Source organism: Montipora capricornis, chromosome 10 (assembly GCF_036669925.1).
Source record: "Montipora capricornis isolate CH-2021 chromosome 10, ASM3666992v2, whole genome shotgun sequence".
NCBI lineage: Eukaryota > Metazoa > Cnidaria > Anthozoa > Scleractinia > Acroporidae > Montipora > Montipora capricornis.
The window spans coordinates 39062585-39077584 of record NC_090892.1 but is presented as its reverse complement, the minus strand read 5'-3'; the positions used below and the strand labels follow the sequence as shown (position 1 = coordinate 39077584).

At 38.9% G+C, this 15000-nt stretch overlaps 3 protein-coding genes across 4 annotated transcripts in view; 2 read left to right on the top strand and 1 right to left on the bottom strand.

The window, feature by feature from the left end:
• Nucleotides 1-2498, top strand: part of LOC138021419 (uncharacterized) — a 31359-nt gene extending 28861 nt beyond the window's left edge. For both annotated transcript variants that reach the window (XM_068868288.1, XM_068868289.1), the window contains one exon: nt 204-2498. In XM_068868288.1, the coding sequence (XP_068724389.1) occupies nt 204-350 (147 nt within the window). In that variant the 3' untranslated portion in view covers nt 351-2498. The remainder of the gene's footprint in view (nt 1-203) is intronic.
• LOC138021839 (uncharacterized) overlaps nt 1-15000 on the bottom strand; it is a 380926-nt gene that overhangs the window by 58606 nt on the left and 307320 nt on the right. The gene's annotated exons all lie outside the window — the stretch shown is intronic.
• The window catches only part of LOC138019620 (lactadherin-like), a 13651-nt gene continuing 8145 nt past the window's right edge, over nt 9495-15000 (top strand). The window contains exons 1-4 of the mRNA XM_068866474.1: nt 9495-9751; nt 12618-12732; nt 13161-13374; nt 14372-14525. Of these exons, the coding sequence (XP_068722575.1) occupies nt 9688-9751; nt 12618-12732; nt 13161-13374; nt 14372-14525 (547 nt within the window). The 5' untranslated portion in view covers nt 9495-9687. The remainder of the gene's footprint in view (nt 9752-12617; nt 12733-13160; nt 13375-14371; nt 14526-15000) is intronic.

Below are 15000 nucleotides of genomic sequence, written 5' to 3'. Positions count from 1 at the left end.
TCCAATTCCATGACTTAAAGTACAGCCAAAGAAAAGAAAATTCATGGTATATTATACAAAATGTATCTCTAGCTCTTTGAATCAAGTAGCAACATCAAACTTTAAAATTAGACGGGCCAAACTGTGGATCAGGGCCTACCGTTCCTACAATGTAATATCAGACGCGTAACCAAGCTTGCAACATTTTGTTTTCTCTCCTCTAGGCATTTGGTATTTTCTCCACAGTTTTATTCAGTGTGGATACCATTTATTACTGCTTATTGAACAGAAGAGCAAGCTCTGCACCTCCTATGACATTTGAAGGCGAGCCCACTGAGGATATACCGCCAAACGAGCCACCTCCGTACTAATTGCTTTATGTGCAACTTCTTGTCAGATGAGTTTTCTTATCACTGAAATTTAAGGTAGCTCAAACCATTTTAATGTGACGTATTAGGTTATCATGGCAGCAAAAGAGCCATCTAAAAGCATCCTATAATTTGCATTTAACTAATTACAAAAAAAAAATAATGAACACAGTGACCCCCTTGCAATTTATTTTGTGAAAGCTATAAGCAGGCTAAGATAAAACCCTTGAACTCTCTGCAAAGTTCGAAAAGTTCTCTGGAGGGAATTCTTAGTCAGTTCTTCACAACTGGAAAATTTTAAAGTGGCTCTGATACTGCTTGAGATCAGTTTTTCTAACTTTGCAGAATTAATTGTAGAGTTAATCCCACTAATAGGATATTCCCTCAAAATTGTTGAAACTGATTTGAGCCACCTTGAGCAGTTTTTTTTAAGGTCAACATTTAAATTGAAAGTTATGTTCATAATAAAAAAATAGAACTTTCAGATGTCGGCATAATGACTTTTTTTCCTTTGACTCTCAAAAATTAACAAAGGAAATTTCTTGGAAATTGTGGTGTAAACCCGGTGGGTACCCTTATTGCATCCAAGCTAAATTATTTAGGACAATAACCTTGTTCATTGCTACTAATTTAGTACTTGTGTCAGTGAATTGACCCAGTACACTCCAGTATATTGCACATGTAATTTCTATAATTTCCAAACGTGGCATTGGCCGCATGTTACGTAATATTTGATCAACTCCAGTTTAAAAATAATTCTCTCCAAATTACCGTTTGCTATCGTGGAAACCACGCAACTACTTGTTTTTATTGCTCATCTTTCAGGGCTGTTAATAAGGGGTTTTCCCCGCCTCATGGGTGTTTCATATTCGCCTGCTTTCAGAGTGACAAGTAGAGTACAAAGTCGCTGTTTTCCCCCGCCTTCTTTCCTAGGTTTTTTGTCTATATAAATTGAAAAGTTGTTGACAGCCGTCTCTACTCATGCTAACCTTTTGTAGTCATAAAATGTTAATTCAGGCTTTAAAGAATCTTGGAATTTGGAATGCTTATTAAACCGATATGGTCTGTTTTCATCTTCACAATTAAGAACTGAGATGAGTTTTATGTCGGAGACTTGAATACCACTTTTTGTTGGTAGTTACTCCATTAGATGCTGTATATCTTATTATAGGAAATAACAACGCACTTTATTAACGCGATTTTACAAAATTCGCGTTAACTTAGTGCACGCTATTTTACAACATTGTTATTTTAAAGCACCTTTATATCATTACAAAACCTTATTAGTTCCTCGCTAGATCCACTTGAGCAATCCTAAAATCTAACTACTGTACTGAGTGCTTCTATTTCTCCATGAGACATGTGCATGTTGAGATTTTGTAAGTGCAGCAAATTCGTGGTACTGCAACAAACTGAGGCTTTGAAAGATCTTTTGAATTGCTTGGGTCTAGTTAGGCTTCAAAACAGAAATAATAATAATTTATATTGCGCTTTTTAACATACAATGATTAAAATGTGCTGAATATATAGAGCGTTTTCACTCACGTGACTAAAATAAATGCTGATTTCATGAAACAAAAGAAATTATTTGCATAAAAATAGAGTTCAATTCCCAGAGGATTAGTTTGGAACACCAACATGGCCGCCGTTTCTTTGTTTTGGAACACCAACATCGCTGCCGTGACGTCATGTGAAAACGCTCTATAGATTAATTAAATTTAACAATAATAAATTTGATTAGGTTTAAAGATCCGCATCTTGTTGTAGTGTTATGTATGATAATTTGAATTTGATCATATGAAACAAAGAAGAATAAGCCTAACTAAAACTGAAAAGGAGAAGAAAAAAGGAAAAAAGGTGTCGAATTCCATTCAATCCGGTGAAGTTTTCTTTCTTTCAAGAAACTGATTAATTTAACTCGTATCATCCTGATTAGGACCGAAGACCAGTGAAATTTACGCTATTTGATGTCCGTGTTAATTTGACGCACTTGCCTCATTTTAGAACAGTATTTTGAATTTTGCACATCGTAGCTTGTCTAGAAAAGGGAGGTTACAAGCAGAATCTTCTTCAAGGTTCTGACTCTGATTAAAGTTCTTTTTTTCCACATGTAAAATACAGTTTAATTAAATTAACGGCTATATTTCTGTTGACAGCATCGATTTATTGAATTGAACTTTAACCGAATGTCAAATTGATCGTCATTTGGCGCGGCATCGAACGCGCTTTCCTCGATAATTTTGCACTTTATGTGATAGCCTGGCAATCGCAATGTGCTCTTGTGCAATTAAGGATTAATTTCACTTGTATTTTCAAAGTTTTGAAAATACGCGTGAAGTTTATCCTTAATTTCCTTCAGGCCCATGCAAGTACATATGCACAACACAAACAAAGTCAAAATGGTAACCTCAACTATCTGGAACCCCCTCCCCCTCCCCCTTAAAATATTCCTAGATCTGCCACTGAATCTGAAGTTCAGACCCCAGTTGTTGGAAGGGTGGATAATGGTATCCACTGGATAAATCACTATCCACTGGATAACTCAATTGGTTTTGCCAGTGTTTATCCGCTGGATAGAGTTATCCACCTTTTGAACAACCGAGGCCAGATAAATGGTATTTCATGTGTTCTCGCCGAGTATGTCTTATCGGGACCTAAGCGATCTGTTAAGATCACCGATCGTTTCACATGTACCTCCGCAAATGTCATTTATTGCATATACTGTACGTTATGCAATAATTTATAGATTGGTGATAATGTTAGTCGTATAGGTTAACGATTCCGCTAACACCTTCGCGATGTTGAGAAGAATGACAAGGATGCATATAAGACAGTCGCTCGCCATTTTAATCTGCCTAACCACTCCAAAAACACATGGCTATCTGCGGCCTTTCCCTACATCTAGGTACGACGGAAAGCCGCAAGAATCTGGAACAAAAATTCATCTTTCAAATCGGCACCCTTAATCCTCACGGTATTAACGAACGCTTTTCATTTAACTAATATATTCCTACTTTTCACGTTGCCATGTTACCACCAATAGCGTAGCTCCTACTCTACTATAAAAACTACACGTAACCCATAATCCCTCGATTCGCTCTGACGAAGGGCTAACGCTCGAAACGTCAGCTTTTAGAATCTCTGTACGGTGGTCAATTTACATTATCAACTCCGTTGATAAACCAAATTTTTGTCTCCAAAAAGTTTGCTAATTTGTGTGTTCAGACCTGCTGTACTTTTGAAAAGCTATATTTTGAACGGGGTGTGGTCTGTGTGCCGAAGAGACAGGTCCCATCAGTATTGCCGTTTCAGGCAAACCTTATCATTGACTTTCGATCATGCTCAAGTTTTAAATGTCTTGTGGATCGTTTTATTAGGGACCTTAAGATCTACGACGGCCACGTCGACGAAAACATCATCTCAAAGTAGAACTTTGCTCTAGTAAAAGTCTTTCGCGATTATTCCATCTTGTTCACGTCGTACAATGTGGGCGAAGTATCCTAAAAATAAATTAGTACGAGCGGTTTCATACTCAAAATAGAGAATGAAAGATTCTCTCTTACGTGCTCACGTGCTCACCTAAAATTTAGTGATTTCATGTCGTCATCATGCAGAGAACCGCAAAAATATGAGCTAAAATCCGTGCAGCACGATTATTTATGCTCTTTTAACCAACGATATCATTGTTTTGTGGCGTTTTCGTCGACGTCGTCGTAGAATTTAAGCTCCCTATATTGATGAAATTCAGTGGAATTTCCAATTCATATCAAGTCTCCTCCCTTAAATCACGGGCAAATAGGCCATTTCCGAGTTCAATCTTGCCTCATCTTCAAAGCGAGTCTAAGTGCGAAGTTTTTGTTATGAAAATTAGTTTTCATTCATATGTAAAGTAGAACTAATTACCATTACAAGAACTTCGCACTTAGACTCACTTTGAAGAGGAGGCAGACATGAACTCGGAAATGGCCTATTGCCGTGGTCATTCACAATAGACGAAGCTTTTAAATAAACCAATCTTAACGCGAAACATCACAGACAAAGATTCCGCGAATGGTGGAAAAATGCGACGTCGAAGCAAACCCACTTCCAAATCTAACATGATATATATCTGAGGATAGAACTAATCAATAAGACATTGTGGGTTTTTTTTTTTTTTTACTCTAAGTATCACGCTTACGCGATCATCGGACAGTACTGTTTCGACCTCATCGATGATGATGGGAGGTTAGGCTTAAAAAGCCACCCCAAATGTCCCACACATGTGGTACATCTAAGCCATGCCAGAGTACTCAAACTAGCGAGCTAGTGAGCATGCGCAATTGCTAGCGGCAATGACTCATCCTAGTAGAGTGCTCAATTTGGGCATGAAAGCAAAAGCTTTGTAATGCCAAAGAGCTATATATGTCTATATCTAACCGACACTGTTCAATGTGTTTGTCAACGACATTGTCCCCTGGGAGTTATGATTAGTACCTGTAAGTACGCTGATGATTGCACCCAGTATGAGCTGGTGCCCTCTGATAGCCACAGCCAAATGCAAGAGGTCATGCATGGGTAATTTGGTGGCATGGGCTGACCTGAACCAAATGGAAATTAATGTTTAATTAAAAGACCAAAGAAATGTGGATAAGTTTTCAAAAAACTCAGCAGTCTCAAGCTCCTAGTCTTATTGGTCCCGAAAACGAGGTATTAGAGAGGGTAGAGGTAGAATGCACATATCGATGATATTGTAGCTAGAGCAAACAAGCGGCTCTACTTTTTGCACGTGTGTCGTAAAGCTAACCTGCCTACTGAAGTGGGATTTAACTACATACATCACCGAGATGTGCCCACTTTTGGAGTACGCTTCCCCCATTAGGGGTGGTCTTCCCAAGTACTTGGCCGGCGACTTGCAACGGATTCAAAATCGCTCAATGGACATCCTTGGCTTTTCTAAAGATGCTTTACTGAGATCCTCTTGATGTAAGAAGGGATAAACACACAGTGCAGGCATTTATCAGTTTGTTAGAGGCAGACGATCACCCATGCAAGAGATTCATTAATGTAATAACGTATTCGTACTCCCTTCGAGTTCAACGAGTGGGAGTGCCTGTACCTCGCACCAATCGAACTAGAGACTCATTCATTCAGCGCGGGGCAATATTTCATAAAGTAGAATAGAGTTATGAACATAGTTATTAACCCTTTTATTCAGAGAAAGACAAGACTTACAAGGTGCGATACTTCATATAGTTAGTTACTTTTAATTGTAAACTTAATCTATTTCTTATAGCAAAGATCAGATAATAAAGTTATCATTAACGTATCACTGCACTATATCCTTCTTGATATATTCCATCTCGTTCTTATCGCACAATTACGGTGTGCACCAGGCCGTTTTACTTTAGATAATGATTAGTTCAGTTTCAGAGCTTTTCGTATTTCAAATGCATTTTGCCTTGATAGATAGATATACGTCACTAACGTCAATTTTTCGGATAGAAGGCATGTGCGGGAGGGGCAAAAAAATGACCGTCAGTAATAGTAGTAAGAAGAAGCTCGTTGAACAATGTTTACTCCCGCCGGATAGCACGATGGGCGCCGACGACTGTCTTAGTCTATACGCCGTGGGTTTTCAGCCAAGAAACAGGCTCTTGCGCAGTTTATATCTGTTTACAGATATCTCCTTTGATTAGATATCGTGTTATTTTAAGATTTCGGCGTTTCCAGAAGTATCAAATATTGACCAGACAAGGATTTCCAAATGAAAAATGATAATCAAAATTTTGCATTAATAAGCGCACTGATTTATCATTCTAGGTTACATTTTCGACATCTGAAACAAAGAATAAATTATATACAAGGACTTAGAAAGCATTTGAGTGCCTCAACTACCTAGTATTTCTATTCTTTACCTCAGGTCAAGCTCAGATCGAATCACTTTGACTAACTGTTATTTGGGAGGGCTTTTTTATCAATTCTTTAATTTTTTCAATAATTGAAAAGTTATTTCAATGCTGTGTGTCCAGAGTGTCACCGGCCAAAGCTCGCCGTCTCTTATCTCCTGTTGCTAGGTGCTGGCAGCTCCTTTTCCGGAAGGGCTGACGTCTATATCCAGTTGCCTCAAGTATCTCTAAAACATGTAGTTATAATCCACAAAAGCGAAACGCACTGAAGGGGAGGCCCTCGTCAGAAAAGCCGGAAAAGGTCTACAACGATTTCTTAGGAATTAATTAAAGTATTCTTTCAGTAGAGTTACTAAAGTAAAACCTTGGTGTTTACCCGTGGAAGTGTTTGTTTGTTATCATTTATTTGTTTATTTATTTCTTTTTGTTGGTTGAAAACAGTATGACCAAAATACTTTTATTTTAGTAACGAACAGCATCTCACACTAGTCAGCTACCCGGTCAGTCACTCTACACGGGCTTAATACCCGTTAAGTTATGAAAGAAGGCCCTGTTATGGTGTGGACAGCATCGCGTGATCTCGCAGTATCATGCAAAGACTAGTCGTTGAAAGTGTTGGATCTCTTCAGGACAATCCTCAGACGATCTGAATCGAGGTGTTGTTCGTTGAGAGAGGGTCCTAGGCAGCCTATATCTAGACGGCTACCAATTGAGATCAATTTGAAGTCAAGTTAATCATGCGAAAGAAGGGATAGGGAGATTAAGTATCGTTTTTGCGTGAAATGGCACTCTGCCATTTGCCATAAACGCATGAAAATTGTTGCAAATCCTTTCTCTTCTAAGAAGATGCTCAATTTGCAACTGACAAAATATGAACCAAAATCATGCAAGTTTCTTTGATTTATGACAAAACACAGCCTTCCATTGTTTGCCGCGGAAAGCCGATGGCAAATGTCTTTAAATAAGCGAAAAGCCAGTACGTAAATTCTCTGGAAGTTAGCTTAATGTTACTTCGAGAAATATGGTATGGAATAGACATTTCTAAGATTATTTTGTTGTTATTTCAAGTACATCCTCTGCTTAAGTCCACCCTTAAGAGAATTTCATTAACATTAAAGTGGGATTCCACAATCCAAAACGCGCATAAATGAGATTTAACTAATGTAACGTCCAAGAGGGATCAATTAACTGAAGAGTTCCTCTTGCATATGCTGAGGCATGCCCATAAGACCCCTTTGGCAATGTTCTCTTCATGAGTCAAAATATTGATTTTTTCTGAGATGGATTCTTGGCATGTACATCACCAATCATGATGATTTTGCAATAACTGCAAACTGACCATAGGATCTTTTTGTTTGGGGGCAAAATAATAACGAGGGCCCCGTTTGAGGTTCTTTATTTTGACGTCAACTTGAATTAATTAATGTCCAATGTGTCTGCGAAACAGAATCTCTGTGAAGACAGTTATTAATTGGTGTGTAACCTTTAGCCCTGCGCATACCAGCTTAAGCCCGATTAAAATTCTCGCTCACTGTACTTGTCACTTGGGGATAACATATCACACCTTCAATCGGGGTGACTTAGAGTTAGATTGTGGAATTGCTAAGAATGTAAAAAAAGCCGTCTTTGAGAGTTATTCCCGACGTGTTATTCCCATGAACTAACCATGAAGGATATGCCAAGACGAAATCATGCTTTTCTGTTCTAGGAAAAAGCAAATGAGCGGATGAATTGGTCTATTAACAGGGCACCTTAATTGGCTCAGTGGATGATGGGGAAAGAGCTTTCGAGGCCGGATAGACATAAATCCTTTTAGTTCGTTCTTATTTCGGTTTTGCTATGATAAGTACGTCTTGTTAATTGATCGCTTTTGGAACAAAATCAGCGTAAGTAATTGAAAGAAACGGGCATGAAACTTTGACGACAAACTGAAAGAGGTCTGAGGGAGAGCGATGGGGGAGGGGTGATTTGAAAGGCTCCTTGAATGATAGAGTAAAATATAAACAGACTATAAACGACTAAAATTTAGTACGTTTTAGTAGGCGAGGAAACTGGACTTGGAATAGGTTAACTTTACGGTGTAACTTGCCTCGGGTTTTAAGCTTAGAAAATATTGAGTTTTGAAGACTTGAATGTTTCACTGAGCTAGACCGATTAAAATGATTGAAAAGGAGCTTTTTTGAATTTGTAAACATGAATAAGCCGGGCTAAGATATCCTTAAGCCGATGCAATCCTGCTGGCACTGTTCTTACATTACAACTAAAATTGCTTAATCGGTCGGGGATAAACGTTTTTAACGCATCCTTGTTAATGGCTGTGAAAGTACTTTCTTCGTATCAAAAGTCGAGTGGGAAACGAATCGGAAGCGAAAAGGATACAAAAAAATTCTTTAATCTGGGATAACAACCACTTCTTGGTTAAGAGGTCGAAACCAATACTTAATGGTGCCGGCCATTTCTACCTTATTTAGAGGCACAAATTGCTTCGAATTGATCACAAATACAAGCTATGATTTTTGCGGTTGTCAGCTATTCTGCTGATTTTCTTAGAGTGGTTTGAAGTAATCTTTCCGTTGGAAAAAAAAAAATGAAAAGAAAACACTTTAAACAGTTTATGTTCTTGAGCTGGGATTGTTTGAATAAAACTCAATTGTATTTTTTAGCAGTAAAGGCTTGAAGAAATTCACTGAATAGATGTATTTATTTATGACGATCCAGTAAGATCTTTGAGATCTTTTCGGTATGATGAAAATCTGTCAACCAGTTGACCAATTCAAGAAGATTTATGATTTGTTAGAAACACATGTGGGAATCAATAACTTGATTGTTTGGAAACTATACAGACATTTCACGCAAATCATTTCATTGAAGGGTTTTTTCAGGCAAAAACGTCTTTTCCATTCAGTTGCTTTGTTGTCGCTGTAGTTTGCCGTCGACTTTGTATTATTTTTGCGCCTGATGAAACCGGGCTTACACGCATAATTTACCAACCTTTTCGGCAGATACAATGCACACATGGTAATAGACTTCTCCAACGGAAAGCACGTCCGTTTTTGGAATGCATTTTAACATTTCTCCGCGCCACTATGGTGCTTTCGCTGTGTTTTCTCTGACAAGCGCCATGTCCGACCCCGCGTTTGCAGTGTTGCAATTTGCCCTTGCCCGACAGTGATGGATCATGATGCATCGATTTTACACACCCCGCTCATATTTTTACCATAAACAATGCAACTCCCTTCCGGCCTGTCGACTCTGACCCCTCGAGGGCAACAGATTTGTGGATTTGTGGATTAATGCTGTAATCATATTACCAAGACAAAGTGGCGTTCTAAGTGCTCGACTAGTGCATCAAATCCCTCGATTAAGAAGAGGCGAACATCGTACAGAACTGCAAAAGACGTGTGCCCTCGACTTACCAAACAGACATTCTTAACAAAGCGGGCACTTTTGCAAGGATGCTGTCCTGCCTAGTTCAAGTCTTCGTCTTCTATTTAGTAGCCACAGAGGAAGCTACTGCAGGTAAATCGGTCCTTTGGGGATTATTCACACTTTTCTATCCGTTTTCGAGGGTTTGGTGTTGTTTCTGCGGGAGAAAATCCGTGAATTGTACAGCCTAAGTAGATTCGAAATAAGCGTAGTTGTGATAGCGATTTTGTGAAGAAAGGCATTTGATATTTTTCAGCGAGGAACAATTTCCTCCGAATTGATAGCAGCTAAAAGCTACACAAACTCATACTGTACTTAGTACTCCAAGATACGGTACATGCTTATTAAAAAATAAGCGTTATTTGATTTCCTTACGGAAAACAGCAAATGAGCAATGAGAGTATCACAAAGTTCGCAAAGAATAATCTAACAAACATTTGTTAAAGTGACCATGAGGTCTTGCTAGTTAAAAAATGCCGGAAAACCAAATAAATTTGTTCAGTTTCAAATTGATGCACCGAGAGTTAAGGCTGGACGAGTTTATAATCAGGAATTACTAAGAACTTTGTTATGGATTAAACTTACGGTTTTCATATGGGGTATATAGCTCGGATAGGCCATCAAGAATGCTGTTGCGAATATGACGGCTTGTGATAGATAGAAAATGGGAAGTGTGCGGTTGACAAAAATATTCAAGGTCTTCTTGCCGATTAGTGCTTGGAAAGGAAACTTCTAATTTTCAGCACTCGCCCGCTTTGGGCTTCCCGAGAAATCTGCTGCTGTTAATTAAGACTGTATTATGAAGGATGAAAATTCAACAGAGATTCGTGTGATTTTGAACTGAACCCGCTCAGTTCGCATTATCAACAAACTATTTTATGAGTAAGTGAAAGATAAGAAACACTTCTTGCTCATAAACGTATATCGCGTGTTTCGCATTATATATACCACAACTTTAAGGTGGCTATACTTTAATACCATGTCGAGTCAAACTGGTTTGACATTAATTATTTCCTTGTCCCTTGGGCACGACAAAAGTCGTAACCTAGAGATTGAAGATATTTACAACTTCTGTCGTATTTTAACAGATCAGTTAGATTGTGATAAAAAATCGAAAATGTGGTACGAACCTTCTCGGGATGATCTGTGCTACTATAGTTAATAAAAATAAGTAAAATAGTTAATAGTTTATCCCTAAAACACCGTGGATTTTCCTGCGGCCAATATTTTGAGGGAACAAAGAGTTAACCCGCGTTGAGATTTTGAGGAGTCGAGGAATTTTGTATCCGAAATTTGTTGTCTAATCGATCGTGTAGGTTATTTTAAACTGCCAGGTTGATCCTATGCTTCCCGATTCAGACCTGTGGTTCGCTTAAGAATGAACGCAAGCAAGATTTTAAAGTGCTTTTCTTCGATGTTCTTATTGAACTTTTAGCGACAAAATCCTCAGCGCTGCAAGTTATTCCGGACTGCCTTTCTTCGCCACTATTCGTATGTGACTCATAAAGATCAATCTCAGCGACGTGGGTGAAGAATCTTCGTGCATGATTGCTGTAATTCAGTCGAACACGATGAATTATTTTTACAGCCCAGTAATATCACGAAGAATATAGTATTGACATGTTTTCAAAGAAAGAAAGATGTCCGGCTTTCCGGTTATAACCGGTGGGTCTTGAAGTTGAAACGACATTGTAATTGCAAAATATGGCCGTACAACACCGGAATACGTTAATTACCCCCTTGAGATGCACGATATTTCAAAGACACAAAGCTCCTTGACAGCGTGTTATCGATGTTCGCACGTAATCCACACCAAACGCAAACTCTTTTTTGATTCTTTCTTCCCTCCCTGAAATGCTTACAAGATTAATCACGTCGAAAGCGAGAAAATCATCCCACTCTCTCAATAAAAAAAGGTCCCTTTATCAAACACACATCCCTCGCTCTGTACACAGTCGATCAACAGGCCAATTGTCGGCTGCCACGAGTGATGGATGTCTAAAGGCGCACAGTTATTTTTCATTAACAGTCAATTAATCTACTTTTGACAGTTCTTTGACATTGTTATTGCTATGAAAAGTAAACTGTGAGAGTTAAACTCGAATCGTGTAGACTCTTTTGTGGCTTTTTTCTGTGAATTTAACCAAGAAACCCGAATCAAAATAATACCAAAACATAAACGAAAAGATTCTATCAAACACCATGTAGCAAGTGCGCAAGAAACGTAACAATAACAAATTGAATGAAATCGTATCGCAAGAGAGATAACATTCTTTTTATCAACGATTAGTAGCTTTGGCACTCAAATTTCAGCCTGAAACAGGCTACATTTTTTAACTTTTTTATTTGACAAAACGAAGACGATTGCTTAGTTATATGATTTGCTTCACTACATTGTTGATCAGACAGATTTGCTGGTTATTGTGCATGTTTTGATAATGTTTTTTTTTTCATGATTGCTGCATTAGTAAATTGAACATGAAAAGATTTGACTTAGTTAAGCTTGTAAAAATGCACATCAGTATCTCGAAAACGAGCACGGTGACCTCCCACCCTCATTTTTTTTTTTTTTTTTTTACCTTTCTGCGTGGCAAGTTTAAAAAAAATATGTTCGTGCGAACATTTTGGGCGCGAACGTCCTTAATTAAGCCGAGTGCTAGCTAGAACATGGCAGCCAATATATAATCTTATGGCTGTAAAAACGAATGAATCCCACAAATCGCCAGTCCAACTCCTCTGTCAAGGCGAAAAACGTGCGGCATTCCCATACGTTCACTCATCCAGAGATTAAACTCATCTAACAGTGCTTACTGCTAGTGTCACGGTCTTCTATTTGGACAGCCGCACACCCCACGTTTGAGTCACTTGTCCCTCGTTTCCAAAGCAAGGACTTTAATTGAAAGAATAGAACAGGAATAGACAGATACATTCTTTGTATGTTTGTTTTTGCTCTCAACAGGCTGTTCATCGCCGCTTGGTTTGAAGTCTGGTTTCATAAAAGATGCCCAGCTGGAAGCATCATCCTCCTTGAGCGATTTTATGCTTCCTTCAGCAGGAAGACTCCACAATACCTTGTAAGTCTGTTACACTGATCACTTGCAAAAACCAGTTGCGTAGTCTTTTGTGATGAACAGTTACTCTAGAACATCGAACCGTGTTGAAATCTCTATGACTTCATTGCCATTCACAATTATTGACAAATCAACTCAGGAAACAGCATTTCTTCACCAGTCTAGTTCACTGGGAAAAATCCTAAGTGACGCCATTACTCAGGGGGTGAAAAATTGCTCCTCTTAACATTTTAATTCCCTGGGTTTGCACGAAGAGTAAACGGTCAAAAATAATCATTTAACCCACTGGTATATCCTTGTGAAAGGCGAGTGGCTTCAAAGAGGCCTTGGAATTCCCCTCTAGATGGGTAAAACTGTAGCAATTCGTTTTATCTGAGGCTGCTTTTTCTCAGAATACTTATGATGACTTTCTCGGTGCTTTTCTTCATTAGGAGTTTTAATTCGTTCGGTGCTTGGTGCTCAGGAGAAACTGACACAGGCCAATGGTTACAAATCGACCTGCTGGTGACGACGAATGTATCAGCGGTTGCCTCTCAGGGCTTGGAAGTTATGGGCAATGGTGGTCACTGGGTGACTCAATACTCCCTTAATTTTAGTTGTGATGGTGTTAGGTGGTTCTCGCACTGGTTTCAAGGGAGAAGTACGGTAAGTAGCAGTAAGCTGTACGTGCAACCTTTTCACAGGATAATGTCAGGCCAATCTCGTTCCCAGGACTTTTTCACCAAGAAGAGGAAAAAAAAAGCCCTGGGGACGAGGTTGGCTTACGCGAAGTCTATTTGCACATTGTGTTTGAATAAAATCACTTTGCTTGTCAATATAGTGCATCTTGTTTAATAAAGAGAAGATTGGTTAAGCTAGGTAGCAATAAGTTCGCAGCAGACAGAACGACCTGTCGACAAAATGTCTGACACCTGCAGTAGCTCTGCTGGTAAAAGCCGAGATGAAGAATAGGAAGACCCTGAAAAGAAGATAACTTTTCAGGAAAATTAAACTGTGATGCATTCACGGATTTGAGGTCGACCAATTCCTGCTAGAATCCAGGAACCCCGCTTTTACTGTCACTTTGGTCAGTGTTGATTGCTTAAGTACGGTGCCTACTAATTCAAAGGTATTTTCCCCGATTTATGATTATGCGCAAAACGTAAATCTTAACAAGTTCCATTGAAATCCAAAAAGAAAATTGGGGGTAACCACCCATTTTTCAAAGATAATTGATGAATATATAATATTTGTAAAAAGCTTTAAAATACAAAGCGATTTGTGGCATTCTTTTTCAAATTGAAGCTTAATTTTCTCTAAACCAATTTTCTTTTTGGATACCAAGAGTACTTCGCGCAAAAATATCACTGTATTAGTAAGCATCACTGATAGTAAACCCGAGTATCCGGAGCTGCGCTGAACGTATGCGCAATAACAATAGTAGGCACCGTCCTTAGTGCTAGCTAGTAAGCAATTTGCTCAAACAAAATCTGCAGGCTTCTTAGATTCCACATTTTATTTCCATCTTCCAATTCCCAGGTTTTTGATTTGTTCATTCCCTCCTAAACCCAACGTCCAGAAATCAGCGCTAAGTTTGTAGTCACCTAAATAAGTAAAACAAACATTTTATCCATAAGCCTTTTTCTTCGGTCTCTCTTTTTAGGTACTTCAAGGGAATAATGACTCGGACAGCGTTGTGACAAATCAGTTACCAGTACCGATAACGGCTCGTTTCATCCGAATGAAACCACTCGAATGGAATCAGCTGGGATCGATATGTTTGAGACTGGAACTTTACGGATGCCCAACCAGTCAAGGTAAAAAGTGTATGTCATTCACATCATATGACCTGCATGTGTCACTCAGTCAACAAGCATGTCAGTCAGTGAGCCAGAATAACAAGGGTCTGTAAGGCACTTGGCCAATCAGCTTCTCAGGTTGCTTAAAGCATGGTTTACGCCAGTCATAGTTAGATACCATAACAACTCACACGATTAAAGAAAAACTGAGAAATTAACTAATGGTTAGCGCTGGCCAAGCTTTGTGCAACTCGGCCCAGCCAGCCTTTCAGTAGGCAATTCTTAAGTTAACCAGTCAGTCAGTCGTTTAACTAGTCAATCATGCATTCTGAGTGCCAATCCAATCAGTCATTGAGTTAACAAGCCAGTCAGTCAGTCAGTCAGTCAGTCAGTCAGTCAGTCAGTCAGTCAGTCAGTCAGTCAGTCAGTCAATCCGTAAGTAGGTAAGTCGGTAAGTAAGTTAGTAAGTAAGTAGGTAAGTAAGTAAGTAAGT